At 40.0% G+C, this 20,921-nt stretch overlaps 1 protein-coding gene across 1 annotated transcript; it reads left to right on the top strand.

Moving 5' to 3' along the window:
• Positions 1-1,599: 1,599 nt before the first annotated feature.
• Positions 1,600-18,824, top strand: LOC138624251 (uncharacterized). Its single transcript, XM_069704255.1, has 26 exons — positions 1,600-1,673; positions 3,233-3,367; positions 3,864-4,009; positions 4,326-4,491; positions 4,606-6,326; positions 6,427-6,550; positions 6,745-6,813; positions 7,068-7,114; positions 7,485-7,634; positions 8,569-8,634; positions 8,761-8,910; positions 9,010-9,117; positions 9,684-9,813; positions 10,121-10,237; positions 10,367-10,411; positions 10,497-10,576; positions 10,730-10,842; positions 11,751-11,934; positions 12,481-12,565; positions 12,802-12,947; positions 13,107-13,197; positions 13,379-13,527; positions 13,628-13,713; positions 13,807-13,876; positions 14,269-14,387; positions 14,750-18,824. The coding sequence occupies exons 2-26, from the start codon at positions 3,244-3,246 to the stop codon at positions 14,898-14,900; spliced, it is 4,437 nt and encodes a 1,478-aa protein (XP_069560356.1). The 5' UTR covers positions 1,600-1,673; positions 3,233-3,243; the 3' UTR covers positions 14,901-18,824.
• The last annotated feature ends 2,097 nt before the right edge of the window (positions 18,825-20,921 follow it).

Below are 20,921 nucleotides of genomic sequence, written 5' to 3'. Positions count from 1 at the left end.
TAAGCTGCTGTGGCAGAATAGCAGCGTTTGCAGCAAATCACTATTTTCAAAAGAAAAATTGCAAATTTTCCACTGGAGTCCAACTTTTTAATATTTTTTTCTTAATACTGAAATGTGCTGGTGGAGTTTGTACTGCAGCGTTTGGTCCGTTATAACCGTGAAACCAATTTAATGGAGGAAATTAAATAGACAATTGTGGTAGCCTCAGAGGGGATGAGAAATAGGACAGTTTAGCCCATTTATTCAAAATGTAACTTTCTATTCTAATTAGAATAAGTAATTACTTCAATTTTTCTGCTCCACTAACACACTATCCCAGTGATACGAGTATCCGGTTGTGTTGCACATCTTCCTGGATGTGCTTAGTGGGATTTTAAACACCTTATCCAGGTTCTTTTGATGCTGACTTATCAAAGGATTGCATGAAACCTGGATATTAAGTACAAGATATAAACAGCCAGGTTTCTATTGGCTATTCTGCTATTGTGTAAAGTGGCAGCTTTATCTTAACACCAACTTTGTGCCAAAAATATCAATCCTAAAACCAGGCTGAAATCTAGTCGTACATTCAAGCTAAGATTTTGTTGCAACTGTGCGTTTAGCTTTTTTGCTGCCATTTATGTTTTCTCCTGGTTTGTCTCCTCCTGGTCCTGCAGACTTCACAAAATGGCGGAAGCCAATTTTCACGGCAGACATTTTGGCTCTAAAATCACAGGTGTAAACTGGTGACGTCGAAAGCTGTTGATTTTCATTGAAAATCTTGCAGGCTCCTTTCATAGTTCAGTTTGACCTGCCGTCCGGTTTTATTGGGACGTTTGTGTTAGGAAATAAAATAAAAACGACACTGGCCTGTGCTTTTCCTGCAGTCACGTGTTTAAATCTTAAACTGTCTGTAGATGCACTTTTACCAGTAATTTCATTTGGCATTACTGTTTAGGAAAGATGGATCTTAAGTAATTCAGCGTATTGGCGACACACATGTAGAGTTTTGCTTTGTTGTGGCCGGATTAATGGGTAATAACAAGCTCGCTTATATAGTAATATTTTAAAAAAACAAATTTGGGGGTAGCAGATCTGCCAGTTATGCCACTATGGTGCTAAAACAATACACACGTGGGGAAAACGTCTCTGCTCAAGTAAACGTGACAATTCAGGTTTTAATGCAATTATTATCTCCTTTTGTCACTATAATGCTCCTTAATTACGTTACATGCATACTGTTGGTGACAGCCAACAAGAAATTGTCAATTTTTTTGTTTTTTTTTTTTGCCTGTGATTCTTGAATTAGTCAGTAATAATTCGGAGGTGAGTTGTGTTTTTTTTTTGTTAAGTCTACAGTGTGGTTACAGCGCGTTGGTTTTCAAGTGAAGGGAGAAACTTAGTTGGCTAAAACTGAGGTGGAAGTGTAGAAAATTCTGCAACGTCAAGCCCAGTTTTGCACCGCAATAAACATTGTAAGATGCACATTTGTTCAGGGGGTTCGTGCAGTCGATGGTTTCGTAAAGTCGCTTTCATAGATAACAGTCTTGCTCTGGGACAGCCTCCCTTTCGTCGGCCGTCCAATGGATCGTTCCCGAATAATATGGACGTCACTGGGGCCGGTCTTGCCTCTCGGAAAGGGGTGCTTTAGATCGGAGCCTATGGTCGGAGCGCGCATCGTCAGGACGGCCGAGGTAAGTCACCCGTGATCTAACTACTGTATACAAAAAAAAAAAAAAAAAAAAAAAAATACAAATCAATCCGCTTTTAGTTTATTCGGATCGCACCAAATGAAGGTAGTTTACGGATGATGCACGCAGGGTCACGTTATTACAGGGTTGTTGTTTTTTATCGTCCCGGTTTGTTGTAAATCCAGCCCTCTGCAAGCTCACAACACAAAGACCGGCTCATAACAAAATCCACGGCGACACCAGCACACACAGAGAGAGAACCGGGCGAGCTGCTGACTTCCTAAACCACAGCTGCAATTTACTTTATCTCGTAATGCCGGCTTTTGATGTAGCGTGCACATGCGCGGATAGTCAGCTGTAATTACATGTTCTTAAGATGCAATGTCTGATTTTCACTTTTAAGACACTTGGTGCAAGGTAACATTAAAAAAAAAAGAAAAAAAAAAAGCATACAGATCCCTTCCCTCATGTGAAAGCAGGCTGTAAGAGCTGCACCGTGCATGCACTGCGAAATGTTGAAAGACAAAATGCGAGACTGTGGAAATGAAAAAGCCGGTCGGCGTGGTTAGTGGCTGTGCTAATTCAGATGCACTGTATTTGTTTGTATTTTATGTAAAGTAAAATTGAACGGGATCTGCAAGTCTGTGCCTTGCGTCAAAGCTCATGTTTCCTTGTCAGTGAAAGTTGTGTCCCCCATGGTTCGTTCGCGGCAAAACATGAACAACGCGAGATTTCACTGACGCTTTCTATACATTGAGGAAAAGGGGAGGAGGAATAGCAGCAGCGTGGCTGAAGTGTCCCTCACCTCGGTGTCTAAATGCACACATGACAACAACATGCATCCAAAAGTCTCCAATGTACAGATTTGTTCATTTGACAGAAAGACCTCAGCTTGTATCCCCCCCACAAGTCAGACAGACAAAAGGAGATTAGGCAACCCACCCACTGGCTTCGCCTCACCCACCAACACCACCCCCCAACCCCCTCCCCCAAGTTAGTCTTTGGGTCGAGGTAAATACGATCTGTTTTGGTAAACAGTAGCAATATGAAAGTTGTCTTTTGAAAGGACAAAGGTTTGAAATGTTATGCAACACTGAAAACCTGTCGATAGTGTACAAATGATGTACCCAACAGCGCTGTGTTACAGATGTTTTACAAATAAGAACACGGGTAGTAAACAAATTCCTACAAAACAATGAATTAAAAAACATAAACAAGGCTTGTCACTTTGTCCGACACTGTTTTGAATGGTAAAGGGACTGACATAACTTCCTGGGAGTGGCAGGAGTATAATGAGTAATATTGTTGGATGATTAAAAACTATTGATGTAGGCTGCTGTAAAACCACTTCTAAGTCAAAGATTTGCTTAGATAAGATATTGGCCTGTCATTCAAAATCACACACATGATAAAAAGCTTAGTGTGCAAGAAGGAAAGGACAAGACGGGGCTTAATAAAATAAAACAAAAATAAAGACATGAACTTGGGTCAACTGTGCCGATCTAATCATTCATTCGTCATACTTTGAATTTATGAAAATCTAATTTTGCTTAATTTCTTAGAAAGCTGCAAGATGGAAAGTCCAGCGGTTGTGACCCCAGACGCCTCCCATGATAAATCCAGGTGCTTTGAATTGGTGACCTGGATCAACAACCTCCTGAAGACAAACTTCAAAGATGTGCAGGAGATGGCTTCAGGTGATTCATCAGTATGTGCTGTGTTTAGCCCGCTGAGATATTTTTACAACAACCTTTGAATATATACAAATCAACTTTGGGTGTCAGCTTGTTTGGCGTGTTCAGTTTCACTCCTTCGTGTTTGTTCATAATTTGCGACATCAGCTTTATTTGACTATTAACTGATTTGTTTATGATTGTATCTCAGCTGTATTTTGACCGTGTTTCGGTTCATTTCCGGTTGCTGCTTCACATTAGAAGTTCGCCACTGGGCGACCCAGCAGGAGGCTTTTATATAGAAGCGGCTTTAGGGAATACAATTTATTTGTTACTGAGTTAGCAAGAACTTTGCTAGCGGTGTTTTTCCTCAATTAAAACACAACAATCAAGATCATTCTTAAATATTGTCCTACTTTCTGTTTTATTATCCTAATAAAAAAACAAACAAAATGATGGTTCTTCACTTTCAACACTTTCTGAACTGACTGACTGTCTGTATGTATGTATGATCCAACAGGTGCATGCCACTGTCAGATCATGGACTGCATTTTTCCTGGATCTGTTGACATGACCACGGTGAAGTTTGATGCACAAAGTGAGGATGACTGCAAGCACAACTTCAGTCTCCTCCACGAGGCCTTCAGCAAGAGCGGAATAACAAAGGTACGTTAACTCTAATAGAGTTGCAATACAGTTAAGACAAACAAACGAGAGACACATTTTTAATTTTTCAGCTTTAGAGGTTCGTAGGTAAACTCGTTTGGGCCTTCGGATGAAGCCGAGTCAGCTGTGTACCCTTGTTTCTATTCTCAATACTAAGCTGAGCTAACAGTCTGCCGGCACTAACTTTATAGTTAATGTACAGATATGAGAGTCTCAATAATCTTCCCATTTCACTCCATTTTTGGTACAAAACTTTTATTTTAATAGTGAGGTATAGTATAGTGTTGCTAAAAATGTTTTCTTTGTTTTAATACAGACTGTTCCCGTGGAGGAGCTCATCAAAGGGGATTATAAAAGCAACTTGGAAATCCTGAAGTGGTTCAAAGTTTCCTATGCAGCAAAAGTCAAAAGCCAGGCATACAACCCGGTGAAAGCTCGAGACGGCCTTGATATCAGCCCTATTCTGGTATCTCCCCGCTCACGTAAGTGTAATTTAACCATTTCTTTCACTTTGATAATGAAATAAGTGTGTAATGTGTTTTGGTCATCACAATCGCAGCTCCTGTGCATTCATGTTTTTTCTCTTATTTTTTCAGGGAGATCTGAGTTGGAAACAGACGCAGAAGAAAACGCCAATGCAACGCCAACTAGAAAATTTCCTTACACTGAAAAGTGGAAGGACATCTTCGATTGGGCTGACCCTTGTCCTGTCGGAGAGAACTACACTTACTGCTCGTCTTGCAAAAGCAACCTTAGCACATTTACTAAAGGCTTGATAGAACTTAGGCGACATGGGGAAACAAAAAAACACAAGAAAAGAGCTAAAATCTTCAAGAGTGGCCAATTCGCCGAGCCGCTGCCTTGTAGCGACGCAGCGATTCGGTTCATTCGCAATCACTGTTACTCCGGATCTGCTGAAGGTGAACAGGTGTCAAAACATTTTGCTCGCTGGAAGCTGGGGTCACAGTACCCCAAAAATATCACATCTGTTTGCCAACACACTCCTTACTGTGTGTATGTTTATGGAGGGGTAACCGTGGGCGAGGACGACACCGTCTCCGTGCTCCTTGTTGGGTTCTTTGATGTTGAAGCCTCCACTCACTGCCTCCGATTTCTGGATGCGCTTCAGTCAGTGGACGGTGCAGGAGATCAAACCGCCGCCGCGGTGGTGGAGACCTTGAAGAAGTTCGAGCTATCCACAGACAACCTCGTTGCTGTTTATTTCAGTGCTAACGGTGCGGCATCGGAGCAGATCCGCTCCCAGCTCAGAGAGCTCAACCCGAACATCACAGTTTTAGGAGGCCTGTACACCATCGCCGATGCTGCTTGTCATGCTGGCATTAAGGAACTGTCCAATCAGGCTCGAGAGTTGATGGTGGACCTCCATGCACACCACTGCTCCTGCTCGACCAAGAACGACAACCTCAAAGCTCTTTTTGGGTCTGATATCAGTGAAGACAGCACATCGTTCTACCTCAACACCAGCTGCCTTAGATTTTGCCTGTTCGTCACCAAGATCTTGGAAATGTGGAGCGATCTGGAATTGTACTTTCGCTCCTGCCGTGAAGACGATGAGCAGTCCAAGTTAATCTGTGCTCAGCTGAAGGATCCCAAAGTCAAGGCAGCATTTTTGTTCCTGGAGCAGGCCTTAAAGCCTCTGTACAGCTTCCAAAGGCAAACACAGAGCGAGTCCAGGGCTGACATGCTTCTCATCCTAGAAGAAGTCAGTAACCTGCTATGCACCTACACCTCTTACTTCCTCCATCCTCAAGCTGCTGCTCGCTTTCTCAAGGAACGTGATGCTGAAATCCTTAAGAACAAGAAGTTCCACCTCTCAAGCCCTGAACTCGGTGACGGTGGTAAAGCAGTGAAAGACTTCCTGAAAAAGTCTGAGGCTGTAGAGGCTCTGCCTCTGTTGAAAGAGGAGGCGTTGTCCTTTTATATTGCTCTCACGGGTTGCATTGCAGAGGAGTTGCCTTTAAACGACGGGGCGCTGAGGAGCATCGCTCAGCTGCTGAACCCCCAGAGCAGGCTGAAAGTGACAGGGAAAGCTGTAGGAGAGCTGGGAACCAAGCTGGGAATCTGCAGCTCCCCTGAAGAGGTGAAAGAGCTCACCAGTGAATTCCATGAGTATCAGCTGGCAAGAGAGGGAGAGAGTGAAGAGGCAGCAAAGGACAGATCAGCAGTGGTTTCACTGGAGAAGCACTGGGCCAGCGTACTGAAGGACACAAAGCTGACCTCAGTCTTCAGGAAGCTTGTTTTGACCCTGTTGTCTTTCCCATGTCCTCCACTTCAAACTCAGAAAGTTTTTACTCAGGTATGTAAATAGTTGAGCTGTGTCACCATCTTTTGTCTGTGTTTAGTGTTAAAGAGTTAAATTGATTTGGCGCACTTGTTGATTGTTTGTCCTATTTTAGGCCTTGGAGAATGACGACTCTGCACTATTCTCTGAGAGTGAGGCTTTCACGGAAAGCGAGTGTGACGTCATGTCTGACAGCGCTTTCTCTGACAGCAACAAGGAATCCAGGGTTTGTACTCGAGGTAAGATGAAATATGGTCCATCGGGTAAATTAAACAGTTATGGGAAAGTTGCAACACATTTTTTTTTGTAACAACCTGATAATGAAACCCTTTCATAAGATGATAATGATTATATGATATACAAGTAATGAGAAGTTAAGCCGAAGTGATTGCTGTGGATCTAATTTTTTTCACACTTTGATCTAATTTTTGAGGAATTAATGGCTCTAATCTAACAGTAAAACCGTGTGAAGTCCGTCTCATGAAGATACACCGCAAAACAAGTAAGAAAAGCAATTTTTAATTCCTATTTTTACACAATTTTAAGAAAATACCAGACATAATTGAAATATACATTTATTTTGTAAAATTAATTAAAGCTGATTCATTTTTTAACTGGAAAAAGTAAAAGTAAAAAAAAAAAGGATTTTGTAATTAGAAATTGTTTCAGGATAGTCATCCTCCAGACTTTCATAATGCAGTTATGATGCATCTGATCTCTAATAAAAAAATACTGTAATACATGCTGTTTCCAAAGATTCCAGTAATGAAAACGACGGCGAGAACGGTGACTTGTGCAAAGAGGTAGCAGATTTTCTTCTGTTTGTTGTTTTGAATGTTGAATCTATATCAAAAATACGTTTTTAATGACATAAAAAAAAAACTATTTGTGCTGACTTCAGAAACTTCTGTAAATTCTGTTGTTTGACTATAAATGTCGTCAGCTACTCATGAAAGCTGCAACCAGAACCGTTTGTGAGGTGAATCTTTGTCTCTTCAATCCCTCTACTCTACTAACGCCTCCGTTGCCTTTCTTTATTCCTTTCATCTTCGTGCCCAACGTAATCACTGGTACGATGAGGTGGTGTCTGTCTATGTGAAGGCGTGTGTGTTTTGGTTGACATTTGCATGTGCATGATATTTTAGTGTGTAATGAGAGTGTGCTGTCTCTCAGGAGGCCATTAGGGGAAGTTTTGGCTGGGAGAGCAGCCTGCGCCAGAAGCCACAAGCCCGTACAGTGTTTCAGGCTGGTGCTAGCTCCTGGTGCAAAGCCGTAGATGTTGATAAGGACAGCAAAAATGGTGTGGAGTCCCAAGATGAGGTGGTAGGTATACTCAGGTATACTACCAGAATATCAGTGGACCGTTAAATGCTACGGCAACAACAACAAAATACTTTACAACAGTGAAAATTCCTGATTGCCCAGTTAGGAAACTAAATAAATTAAAAATCTTATAAATAACTTCAAATCCAACTATTACTTAAATAAATTAATATATGGAATAATACGTTTTAGGTATTGTTGTGACAAATCCACATCAAAACGGTGACATTGGCAACGGGTAATTGCTGCTGAAGCATCTGACCATTTACATGGTATTTTCAATGAATTCAGTTCACACAAAAAGGCCTTGGAAGGTATTACAAGGTCTTTTTACAGAAATATGAAACAATTTTTTTCATAGAATGTAACTTTGGTTGCACATTTTTTTGCCGGCATTCATGAGATGCTAAAAATGACAAGTGAGACTGGTGCGACAGACTGTTCGGCTCTTTTTTGTGTGTGTTTCAGTCAGCATCATCAGACCTGTAGAAAACAGTCACCGGCCCATTTTGCACAGCGATCCTGCAGTGCCGTCATCAAGAAAATCCTGGCTTTTCTTTTTTTTTTTTTATAGTAAACTAAACAAAGCCAGAAAAATTACACCACAAAGTGTGATTTTGAATAACATGCCATCGTAACGTTGACACAACAGTGCCTGCCTCCAGTCCCGCGCTATGCCGGCCTTCAATTTCTACGTGAAAAGAGAGAGCTGGAATCGTTTCCAGACTTGAACGAGCCGTATAAAATGAGCTACTGCTGCCTGCTGCTTTATTTTGTAGCCAGCAGTACACGAGTCAGGAAACTCGCCGAATCTTACCGGCCAGGTGTCCGTTTAACATGAAGTGATTGTTGGCAAATTTACAAACATTTTCCTAACATTTCCCTTATTTCTTACCTTTTGCCTTCTTTGACCTTCTGTTGCGGTCACTTTCAGTCGGAGGAAACATCACCGTCCGGTAAACCCACACCAACCAGAGGACGGGGGAAACATTCCTACCAGGTAATGTGTAAAGTCCACAATAGAGTTCCCTCACGTTCTGTAAATCAAACATTGTGTCATAAAAATTACTGAATCTGATTGGAGTCCGATTTTTATGTGCATGTCCTTTCCTCTTGTTTTCTGCAGGATGGTAAAGGGTTTCCGACAGGAGAGCTGGTGTGGGGGAAGGTGAAAGGCTTTTCCTGGTGGCCGGGGATGGTGATGCCTTGGAAGACCAAGTCTGCTCCCCCGGGTATGCGGCGGGTGGAGTGGTTCGGAGACGGGATGTTCTCGGAGGTAAGAAGTACAGTTCTCGGCTGTTAATTTGGATCTTTATTTGCTCAAACTGCAGAAACACTTCACGGATCTTTACATCACGACTGTTTTCCGTTACAGATCTATACAGAGGGTCTTATGGCATTCAGTACCTTCAACAAGTGTTTCTGCAAAAATTCCTTTGCCAGCTTGCCCATCTACAAGGAAGCCATCTACCAAATTATCGAGGTAATCAAAACATCTCTGTGTCGACAGCCAACATGTAAAGTAACTGATTTACATTCTGCGTAAATCGGAACATCAGATTTTCATATGTTTTGTGTTTTCTGTCAAATTTCTTTCTTAAACACGCAACATTTTCTTTGCTTCCCAAAGTAACGCTAATACACAATAACACAGTAATGTCTCATTTTTCTAAATACGGAAATTAACTACAATCAAACTAATGATAGTATAACTAAAGATCTTCATGCCATTGGTTCTGTGATGTTCTGAGATGCTGCTTTATTCCTGTCAACAAAGAGCAAAGTGGAAAGTTGGCAACAGCAGCTATTTGAGTGTTCTTCGGCTTTAATAGGAAACCAAAAGGTTTGTTGATTGGGACAAAACTGGGAGCAAGTCTGTCATTTGAAAAATGATTTTTAACAGCTGAGTAGCTGTGTGTCTCCTGACTCTGTTTACCTCTGGTACTCATCATGTACTGTATGTCGAATCACTTGGCAGAAGCGTGCCAGAAAACTTGCAAACCACATTTACCAAATGTTCCAGATTTTGACCACATCTCTAATCTGCAGTTGGCAGGCGAGCGATGTGGGAAGTCTTTTGCTGATGCACAAGGTGATAAAGGAAAAGAGCTGAAGCTGATGCTGGACTGGGCTTTTGAAGGATTTCTGCCAACAGGAGCTGAAGGATTTGCACCTCCTGGTATGTGCACATTTACAAATCCAATAAACACCTTCATCAGGAAAGGCAGATTTATAAGCATGTAGACTACGTTATGGTCCATCCTAAAGAAAGCCTCAGAGAGCAGACTAGTTCACACAGGTCTTCTATATTTTTTTAAGATTCTAGAATTAAAAGATTAGCTGTCATGTTTTGTCTTGCTCTGCCATCTGGCTCGATCAGAGATTTTTTTTTTTTTTTTTTCGGTCAACATGTTAAAACAAGTTCCTTAAAATCATGAATGTTTCCATGAAATTTCTCTTGACTCTGCATTTTCCTGGTCTTCCAGATGCTGCTGCACCTCTCGATTCTCCCGACTCTGTCCTGTCCGACTACCAGCCCCCCGCAAAAAGAAAATATATTTTAAAAAATAAGACAAATGCCCCCGTCATCACCTGCGGCAGAGGTACGTAGTGTTTGGAATGAAGTCCATAGAAATATAAAGGTACATGTGAGGAACTGACTCCATTAGGTAATATAAGTATTTGATTTTACTGCCGTGCTTATTTTTCTTCTTTCTGATTTTTCTTTACAGAATCAATAAGGGAAAGGGTCAAAGAGAAAGGCAGAACAATTGAAGGTAACGTTTGCGTGAGCGTGTGGAAGAAGTAGAATTTTTGATACAAACATAAAGTTGTTAATTTTAAGGCAATATTTTATTTCAGACTTTTGTTTGTGTTGTGGATCCTCTGAGCTCGAAGTGCAGCACCCGTTGTTTGAGGGTGGTCTTTGCCTAAAATGCAAGGTAATCTAATAACACGATGATCTATCTCTGTGTACGTTATGTGGTGTGCTTTACTCCATCCCAGCCCAGTGTCTGAATGTTTAACCTTCATCTGAAACACAGCCGCCATTAACATCCGAAATGCTGCAAAACGCCCCTTGTCACTGTTTGCAGGAGAACTTCACGGAGACGCTGTACCGCTACGACGAAGACGGCTACCAGTCGTACTGCACCGTGTGCTGCGCAGGCCTGGAGGTCATCCTGTGTGGCAACGACAGCTGCTGCAGGTAAACACTGCGCAGGTGGTATTTGTCACAAGCCAGCATAATGATGTTTTACTACTGTTCACTTTTTTTAATACTTCGATTCATGATACACCAAACTTACGTTCACAATTCATATCACAGATTGAGGCTTATTTCAAAACTTTGGAGACTACCTGAAGCTGTTAGATTTACCACCACCCTGCAGTCCCAAGTGATTCTCATCGGCCAGTTTAAGGGGTCATCGAACACTGTCGGTCCGTCCCATCTCTCTCAGTTTAATTATCTGCGGGCTCGAACTTAAATCCTGTTATTTATTTTATTTCCATGCCAGCTGTCAGCTGTTTCTGTTTGCAGTGTACCAATATTATACAGACTGTCGTCACTGGATTACTTTTACACTGAAGAAAATCGTGTTATAATGCTCTTTTATAACCTGAGAACTTGCCTACGTTGTGTTGTCATGGAGATAACGGCAGAAAGGACTACTGTGTTTTGTGTTGTTAGTTATGGGTCTGAAAATGTCAGGATGGACTGATGAAGACAGAACAAATACTAACACAAGTGGAGGCATTCGGGGATACTTATGTGTGTGACAGTCATTGCTGTTAGTCTCAACTGTCGACTGTGACCGAGTCAACAAGACAAAAGCACATTAATTCTGGGTTTGGCCTCGTGTGTCTTCCTCCACGTCCTCCTTCAGCTGTCCAGTTTGAAAACCTCTGAGCTTGATGTCAGCTAGTTGTCCTCATCGAAACAGAAGAAAAAGTCTCGTGGGTGTTCTGATGAATATTTTTGTCCATATTACAGTGCACATTTTTCTATCTGACTCATGAATAATAACTGTTCAGCTTTTGATACCTTCACCTGGATAGCTCATGCAGATCACTCCCATTTCTCACGCATGTTCTCGGGTGCTCTCCGTTTCTCAGATGTTTCTGTAAGGACTGTCTGGACATCCTGGTGGGGCTGGGAACTTTTGAAAAGCTGAAAGACGTCGATCCCTGGAGCTGCTTCTTCTGCAAACCCTCACAGTGTGAAGGAAACCTCAAACTCAGACCAGACTGGAGCGTCAAGGTTCAAGACTTCTTCGCCAACAACAGCGCCATGGAGTTTGTACGTATCACACTTTCCTCTCAGTCAAAATGTTTTACAGTTTTCTTTTCTGATGAGGAGTGAAGAGTTGTTTGTTCTTTGATAGGTAAACTAAAGCTACCAACTAATCTAAAAATGTAAGTTTAAGCCCGACTTCTGTGACTGAAAGACATCATGATCCACCAGGAAGCGACGTAGATGTATGTTGACCAGTGATTGTAGGATTTTTAGGTTGATATTTAAGGTCAGAAGTGTCCGAATATTCTTCTCCCGTGCATCAGTTTCATCACGCTCTGTCAGATAATCTGAAGAACTTGGTGTGATTGCAGTTCAGTGTGAAAAGTTTATTATAATATATTATTATATTATGGTTTAGATTTTCTTTTCAAAGTAATCACTCCGTTCCTCTGCTGTTTGAAGCTCTGCTATTCAGACTTTGTGCCATAAGCTCCTGGAATTGGCCAACATGTATTTCTCCACCAGGTTTAGGAGTAAACCAGGGCTTTAATTTCTTTATATAGATTTCTTTTATTCAAAATTTGTAAATGTGTTTATTTTTAATCACAGGAGCCTCACAGAGTTTACCCTTCCATCCCTGCCGATCAGCGCAGACCGCTTAGGGTGCTCTCTCTTTTTGATGGCATTGCAACAGGTGGGTTCATCACGTTTAATGTGTTTTTGATAGAAACTCAGCCAGCATCTACGATACTGTGTCTTTATATAATAATCAGGAGCTTTGGAAGCTTGAGTTGGACAGTCACCTCAAACAGAAATACAAATGTAACAGCAGGCAGTATTGGAGTTTACATTACATAAAATGTGCACCTTTTTGTTATTGTTTTAAGCTTTAATATTAACCTGTTTTTAATTACTGCGGCCGCCTGACAGGATACCTGGTGCTCAAAGATCTGGGCTTCAAGCTGGAACGCTACATCGCTTCAGAGATTTGCGACGATTCGATTGCTGTTGGGATGATCAAGCACGAGGGGAAGATCGAATACGTCAACGATGTTCGCACCATCACGAGGAAACATGTGAGTACCAGCTGGATAAACACTACTGTTACTACTACTACTGCTGCTACTACTACTATTTAAGTTCCTGTTATTAATCTCTGAGAATTTGTCACATTGAAGAAGCTAAAAATAAAATCAGAATATGAACTGAACTTGAGCTGTATTTGTGTGTTTAAGCTGGCTGACTGGGGTCCATTTGATATTCTGATTGGAGGCAGTCCGTGTAACGACCTGTCGATGGTCAACCCGCTCCGAAAAGGATTATTCGGTATGCTGCTTCTGAACTTCTGTTAAAGGCAATTTTGTAGTTGCACATGTTGAACAGGAAACACGTAGCGACGGATAAAATGCAGGAGAATATAAAATCACTAAAGTTTTCTGTCTCCTCCACACACAGACTCTTCTTTAGTGATTATTTGTCTGTGTTTGTCGCTCTGTTCGTCCTGCAGAGGGCACTGGGAGACTCTTTTTCGAGTTCTACCGCATACTGACTCTGCTGAAGCCGAAGGAGGGCGACAACCGTCCGTTTTTCTGGTTGTTTGAGAACGTGGTTTTCATGAGCGCCAAGGATAAATCAGATATCTGCAGGTTCCTTGAGGTGATTGTATTTTATGGTTACTGAATGTATGCTGTCAGTGTGCTGGCAGGAAACATTACGTTTTAATACTTAATATTTGAATTCTGTCTTTTTATTACAGTGCAATCCGATTCTTATCGATGCAGTGAAAGTCAGCCCTGCTCACAGAGCACGCTACTTTTGGGGAAACCTACCGGGCATGAACAGGTACATACTAATACCGTCATACACCTCCATACTGGAAGACAGAAACTCTGGTCTTTGAAAGTCTGTTAACATTCCTGTCTGTTTTCTTTTCAGACCTCTCGCTACATCTCTTGATGACAAAGTGACTCTCCAGGATTGTTTGGAGTCTGGACGTCAGGCAAAGGTAGGATTTTTTTTTTTTTAATATATTATGTCATATTTTCATATCATTTTTAGTTTGTAACATGATGATAACGTTAAAGTTTCAACACTCTTTGCTGTTTTTTCATTTTTTTATGTACTGTAGCAGAAAGGCCAGCTGTTTAAAAAAAAAGCCTTGTCAGCGACTGACTAATAGAGTAACACTCCGCTGAATGCGGCGACTTCCTGTATCAGTTTCAAATTAAAAGCTGTCATTTCAAAGTAAAAGCCCAGCAGTGTTTCATACACAGTCCAGACATTTACTTTGATCTTGAACCTCGTCTTATTGTGGAAGCAGCTGCGCAACCAGGAGAGTTTAAATAATTCTGTTGAGTCTAAACACTTGCATTTAAAATTTGTCGTCTCTCCCCACAGTTTGACAAAGTGCGCACGATCACCACTAAATCTAACTCCATAAGGCAGGGGAAGATGGGGCCGCTGCCTGTCAACATGAATGGCAAGGAGGACTACCTGTGGTGCACTGAGATGGAACAGTAAGCACAACATATCATTTACTGATTTACTTCCAGGGAGGTTTTTTTGGGTCCATATTGCAGCTCCAGCTTTGCGTCTTGTGATGGATTAGTGTCGGGCTTTGCATTGCGGGTCAATCAAGGGAATCTCGATTTCATACACCATTCACCATCCAACTAGGAGCTATGTTTTCTGAGTTTCTTTATTCAGTTTTTAATGAATTTGTTTTTAATATTTTGCAAGAAACATTTTTTTGCTTTGTCCAGCTTGTAAGCCTCTGAGGATATTATATGAAAAAGACATCAGAAATATAAGAATACTCATTTATCAAAATTTGTAAATGCCGTTAGTCTCTGAGTCTCTAAGTGTCGACTCTTTTCAGGATCTTTGGCTTCCCCAAACACTACACGGATGTGAACAACATGGGCCGGATGCAGAGGCAGAAAGTTCTAGGCCGCTCCTGGAGCGTCCCCGTGATCCGTCACCTCGTCGCCCCTCTGAAGGATTATTTTGAATGTGAACAGCAACTGTGAAGTGAATCCTCACATCAGAGCAGCAGCGGTAAAAAAAAACAAACCCAATGCCTTATCCTGCCCTGTGTTACTAGGTAGTTCAAACTCTCAGGTCTTTCCCTCTGAAAGACTTTATTTAGTATTGTGACTTTTAGAAATGTTTTGTTCGCGAGCTCCTTTTAATCCTGTGATCTAGGTCGTCCGGGCACGGACACTTTTCAGTCTGTTTATTTCAGTTTTACTTTGACTAATGACGGTGCTGTGATCAAACAGTAATGTTGCTCTGAACACGGGCCTGTGTCACGAAGTGAGACGAGACGGTTAGCCAGCCAACTTTGGGCTTTCAGGTTAACTTCAGAGGAGGAGATGAAAACCTGCCAACAGCTCCACTCATTCAGCTCAGTGGATTAATGGAGTCACCAGATTTTGTGGAATCACTTTGCATACTGTGATAATTACTTCAGAGACAGGAAACATTTTTTGCACAACTGCGTGCACAGATTAAAGTAGAGTTTACCACACTTACTGCATAGTAATTGCACACAATGTTTTTAATTAGCTCCACGTATAATCAATGCAACATTTTTATCAGTAAGACCTCATCATGACTTTAATTATAATTATTTTTTACTTTGTATAATATGAAAGAAAACGCTCGTATCAGGACTGTTTTAGCTTCTGGTTTTTTTTTGTAACCAAAGTTTTCAGCACCAAACAGCCATTTGGGGCGAGATTGTGAACATAGTGAAGCGTTAAGAGCCAGATATTTCCCTCAGGACCAGGAGATCACCAGCAAAGCTAAACAACAGCGAGTACTGGACTCACATTCAGCAGGTGGCCTGAAACACGACTTCGTGTTAATACTGATGCGGCTGTGAAACCACTCCAAGTGGAAGTAGACAACTTGGTCGTTAACAGGTTTCCAGTATTGGCTCAAAAGCTTCCCCCCAAGTGGCCAGAATCATTTACTGCAGGTTTAATTTATTCATTTCAGGGGTTTTACTCCAGTTTTACTTTAGCTGTTTTAAATGCATTATATATGTATATGTTGTTCATCACGGGGGGAAAAATTGCTCCAAAATGTGACTGACTGACCTCGGTGACCCAAAGAGCTGTCGAACTCACTTCGTGGTACAGGCCTCAGCTCTCTACCTCAACACTTTAATCTGCAGTTAGTTTTTTAATGTCTGTTAATTTATGAATATGAAACATGTTAACTTTTTTTTTTTTTTACTTTCTATCTGTATTTTATATTTTCTTATTGTATAATCTTACTTTTACATCTGATCTAATCCTGATCATGAATTTTAATGTTTTATTTTCTATTCATTGAGTTGATTGACTAGACAGTTTTGTAATCTGCATTTTTATCCAAATTCCAACGATCACTCTGCGGTGCACCAGTGATTTTGGTCAAAGTTACCTCACTGGGTTTGGACTTTTGCTTACATTAGATCTATTTTAAGGACTTACTATTTATCTAATACCAAAAATACTTCTCACTGAATCTTCTCAAAGAAAACAAACTGGTGCTGTCGAAAAATGGTTTTAACTGGAGTGTTTTTACTATACTGAAAAGGTCTGACTTTAAATACATAACATGCAGTGTCTTCTAAATTAGGAGAGGCATACCTTAAAGAACTGTTACAATGGTTTTACACGTTTGATCCCTTTAACGAGATGTGCACGCTGTAAAGCAACAAGCAAACTATATTTCTAACTACTTTTCTGGCTAGAAAAAGGCACGCAATTATGTAAAAGTTATTCCTTTTATAAAGCGAACAGCACAAATCTTTCTCAGGGTCAAACAACAACAACAACAACAACACACACAGGTGACAACTGTAAGAACAAAAGACTCAAGCAGACATGTCCTGCATTAATAATTGCTTTGGTTTATTTTAAGGCAACGGATGGAAAATTAAAAACAGCGAAGAGGGAAATACTTTAGGAAAAAAAAGATGGTGAATGAATAATGGGAAATTCACACAGTTTAAAAGTAATTTAAAATGTAAACAAAAAAGGAAATCAGCATCTGATTCAAGTAATAAACTGGATGATCAGAATTTAACCTGCAAGGATTATTGACACTTTTTAAACGATCTTTTTGCCTCGATTATAAATAAACGTTTTGTACTTGATCAAAGCAGCGAGCCTCAAACTGATCCTGCTGATTCCCAGTTCTTCAGTGGTTTTGCTTGTTGGGACATAAAATAAACACTGAACTGCTTTATTATTAGCAAAGTTCAATAATACTGTGATGATGTCACAACGTAAACTGTATTCAGCTGCGTGACAGTTGGACGACGGTCAAACGGAGTTAAATAATTCGGACAGTGTGATATAATTAATCATAAGTAAGTACAGGCAAAATATGGAATATGACCATGAAAATGTAAATATTTATTTCATACTGTCCTATTTATTTACCTCATTTTGGTTTCTTCGGGGTCCATAAATGGGTTCGACGGCAGCCATGTTTACTGATCGTTCTTCCATCGCGCAGCTGCAGTAAAGTTCCCAACAAGTAAACACTAAACTGCTCCGACTTACAGATTTTTAAACGTGTCCTCGCAGTTTCCGCTGCACCTCAAACTTTTTGGTTTCGCTTTGTTGATTTTCATACCAATCTTCCTGACAGCTATTAGTCAATTAATCAATGATCGTATCAAAGGAAAGTTGGTTAAATAATGTATCAAGCCAAAATGCCACAACTTGTTATGGTTCCAGGTTCTCAAATTTGTGGAGATTTAATCGTAATTAACATCCAGTTGATCAATTACTTTTGTAATTCAGTAATTGATTAAATGTTTAGTCATTCTTTAAACGCAAAAAAAAAAACATTAGACTACATCATCAGTGGCAGGATTTGCTACCGATGCTTCTTTTTCCACACATTATCTCAAACTGAATATCTTCCCTAAAACACAGCAATGTTTTTGGACGGAATATTTTGACTTAAAAAAACCCCACAAAATCTTCTTTTTGAAAAAATAATCGACTGAATCATCAATAATAAGTGAATTCTTATTTGCAGCTTTACTCTTTGGGGATTTTGATATTGTTAACGCAGACACTTTGTGCTCCAGGATGTTGTATTATAACCATTTTATTTTTTTTACTGTTTTCTGATGTTTTATTTGCTGAACCGTTCATTGATTAATCAGTCATGAAAAGTTAACTGCATCCCGGCTGTGACATCAGCATTGTTGAGTGTTGTTGTTTACTGCACACACATATGGTCCTTTAAAGTTCAGTGAGGCGTGTGACTGACACGTTTTTTTTGTAATTAAAAAAAAAAAGGTTTTTGTGCTCACCTGTTTTTTTTTTAGGTTTTTTTTATTGCATCGTGTCAACTTTAACGAAGTTATTATAGCCTGTTAGTTTCCTGTGAAAGACCTCTCATCTGTATTTCACTGGATGTTCTGCATGTGGTCACGTGTTACAGACGGTGAAATGTTCTGATGTGGTTTTAACTCTTTGTCTGTTTGAAGGTGCTATGGTAACGGTGCTAACTTTGAAAGTACAGTTTTGGTTATGTTACGTTTTAGCTCTGATGTTTACTGGCAGCAGGAAAATGTGAACTTTTTCTGTAGGTTTTGGTTTTGTATTGTGTTGACTGTTCAAATGTGTTTTTTGTTTTTGTTTATCAAGTGACAAAGTAATGTAGAGAAATATTAGTGTGATAGTCAAGTTTCTTGGTGAAAAGAACAGATGTGGGGACTCGAAGAATAAAAGTATGTGTGGGATTTTCACTCGGGCATGACATGTGTTGTGCAAATGTTTGGGTTTTTGTTTTGCTTTTACTTTCTATTAGGTCTTGACTAATTTAGCCAAAAAAAATGCCACTTCATAAGCCTTACCCATGATTAATTAAAGACATAAATTCAGGACGGAGTGCTCCAGTCCCTCATTTTTTATGCTTTCTGCTCGTGAATGTGATATCTCGGCAACTAAATGTTGTTGGTTTCCTTGTTGTTTTGAGTTTACTTCTTCTCTCAATCTTCTGATCACGTCTCAACTTTAACGGCTGGAGGTGAAGCCCAGATAAACAGAGACAGATTAAAACAGCAGTGGACTTTGACTTATTTTTTCAGATTTCAGATGCCATAATATAACTTTTTGGTCATAATTTGGACGACATGCTATAGTATGACTTTTTTTCATATTTTAGACATGCTATAGTATGACTTTTTTTTTCATATTTTGGATGATATGCTATAGTATGAATATTTTTCATAAATTTGACCAAAAAAAGTCATACTGTAGCATGTCATCCGAAATATGAAAATGTCCAAAATATGAGAAAAAAGTCATGCGAAATTTGGATGACATGCCACACTGACTTTTTCTTAATTTTTTTTTAATTGCGCCCCGACGTGCAGCATGTTAAGGGCCCGCTTATCACTCCTTGCAGTTTTAATTCTGCTTTTTTTTTTTTAAATCCTCATTCCTTGTTATGTGACAACAACATGTCATGTTGTTTGACTTTTCATAGTCTTTATTCCAAAATACAGAGTGAAGTCACTTTGTTTCCCAGGGTTTCAGCATCCGTCCCATCTGAGAAGGAGTGGGACTCTGGTTGTTCGGTTGTACGTCCAGTTTTGTCACTCCGGGCACTTCCTTTCCCGCCTGAACCAGCCGCATCACCTCCGCAAAGGTAAGCTGCTTCGTCTCTGTGTGCGCAGATGTTTCTGCCGTTTGGTTTTCACTGATATCGCAGTCCGAATGTGACGCCGTCCTCCGGTCCAGCTGCTCAACAGCAAAGTCTGACGACGTCACACGATGAGATGAAGAGCTCCGCTGTTCGTAGCCGGTCCGATCGATGGGCTCAACGAACCTGATGGTTACAGATAGGAGAGGAATCCCAGCAGGTTTGCATAAATAAAAAAATTTAAAAAAAAGTTTATAAAGGTTTAAAGGACACACAAAAGATAAATCACAACATCCAGCTTTTAAGAAACTGTATTAAAACATTTATTTAAAACTAGCAGTAGTATAATGTCAATAAAATATACATCACAAACAGTCCTGCATTCACTCAAGTACTTTACATAAGTTCAAGTACGAGGTACTTGTACTGTATTCGAGTCATTTCATTTCATTTGAGGAGGTCGAGCTTCTCAAATGTGAAGATTTGCTGCCTTTCTTGCAATTAATTTGAACATATTATTTAATTTCTAATAATCTTTATAAATAAATAAACACTGAAGGTTTCAGTGTAGGTTCTGGATAGTTTGTATAAAATGTGTCGCCGTTTTGTTGACTTTTTTTGCATTTAGTTGTGCAGTTAATGTCAAATAATAATATTGGTTGCTAATTTCTATCTGCAAAGTTAAAAGTATGTAAAAAAAAATAGTACAATATTTTCTGAACTGTAAAGCAGAGTGTTTTCACTGATGTGAATCTCAAACTTATTCACTATAATTCAATTAATTTTTTTAAAAGTTTGTATTTTTGCACATCTCATTCAATTTACAATTAGACCACAGACTTTTCCTGCCTGTTATAAAATAACAGCTTCATATCCATTTAAATATCTTGATAATAAACTATACATTTCTCATGCCTGTTATAAAAGAACAGCTTCAGGTCCACAAGGTCGCTTCCGCTTCTGCTGTCGGACTTGTTTAAAGACTTCAAACCGTCCACAAACCGCTGATCAGCACCGAAGTCATAATTGTCAAACCGTAAGAAAACAGCCTCCATTATTATCTCTAAAGTTTAAACTAAACTACTCTCATCCTCAGCTGATCTGAAACAGCAGCACTTCCGGCTCTGTTTGTTTTCGGTATCAACAGGAGTGAATAAGAAGGAACAGAGCTCACAGAAACAGCAGGAGTTTAAGCTGTAGCGCCCCCCACAGGTGAGCTTCAGTACTGCAGCTCAACGCTGAATGCGGTGGTGGGAGAGATATTCACATCATGGTTGCAGTTTGTCTATTCAGCTTTGCTTGAACAAATTGTTTTTGCAAATCAGGAAATAGATTTACCTAAAAAAATATTAATAGAAATGTGACTTTGCACCTTTTTAAAAAAAACA

This window comes from Brachyistius frenatus, unplaced genomic scaffold (assembly GCF_029030835.1).
Source record: "Brachyistius frenatus isolate BFR_SWC_R1_liver_20210118 unplaced genomic scaffold, ASM2903083v1 Contig_50, whole genome shotgun sequence".
Taxonomy (NCBI): Eukaryota; Metazoa; Chordata; class Actinopteri; family Embiotocidae; genus Brachyistius; species Brachyistius frenatus.
The sequence above is the reverse complement of the archived record's forward strand: the minus strand, read 5'-3'. Positions and strand labels throughout refer to the sequence as shown.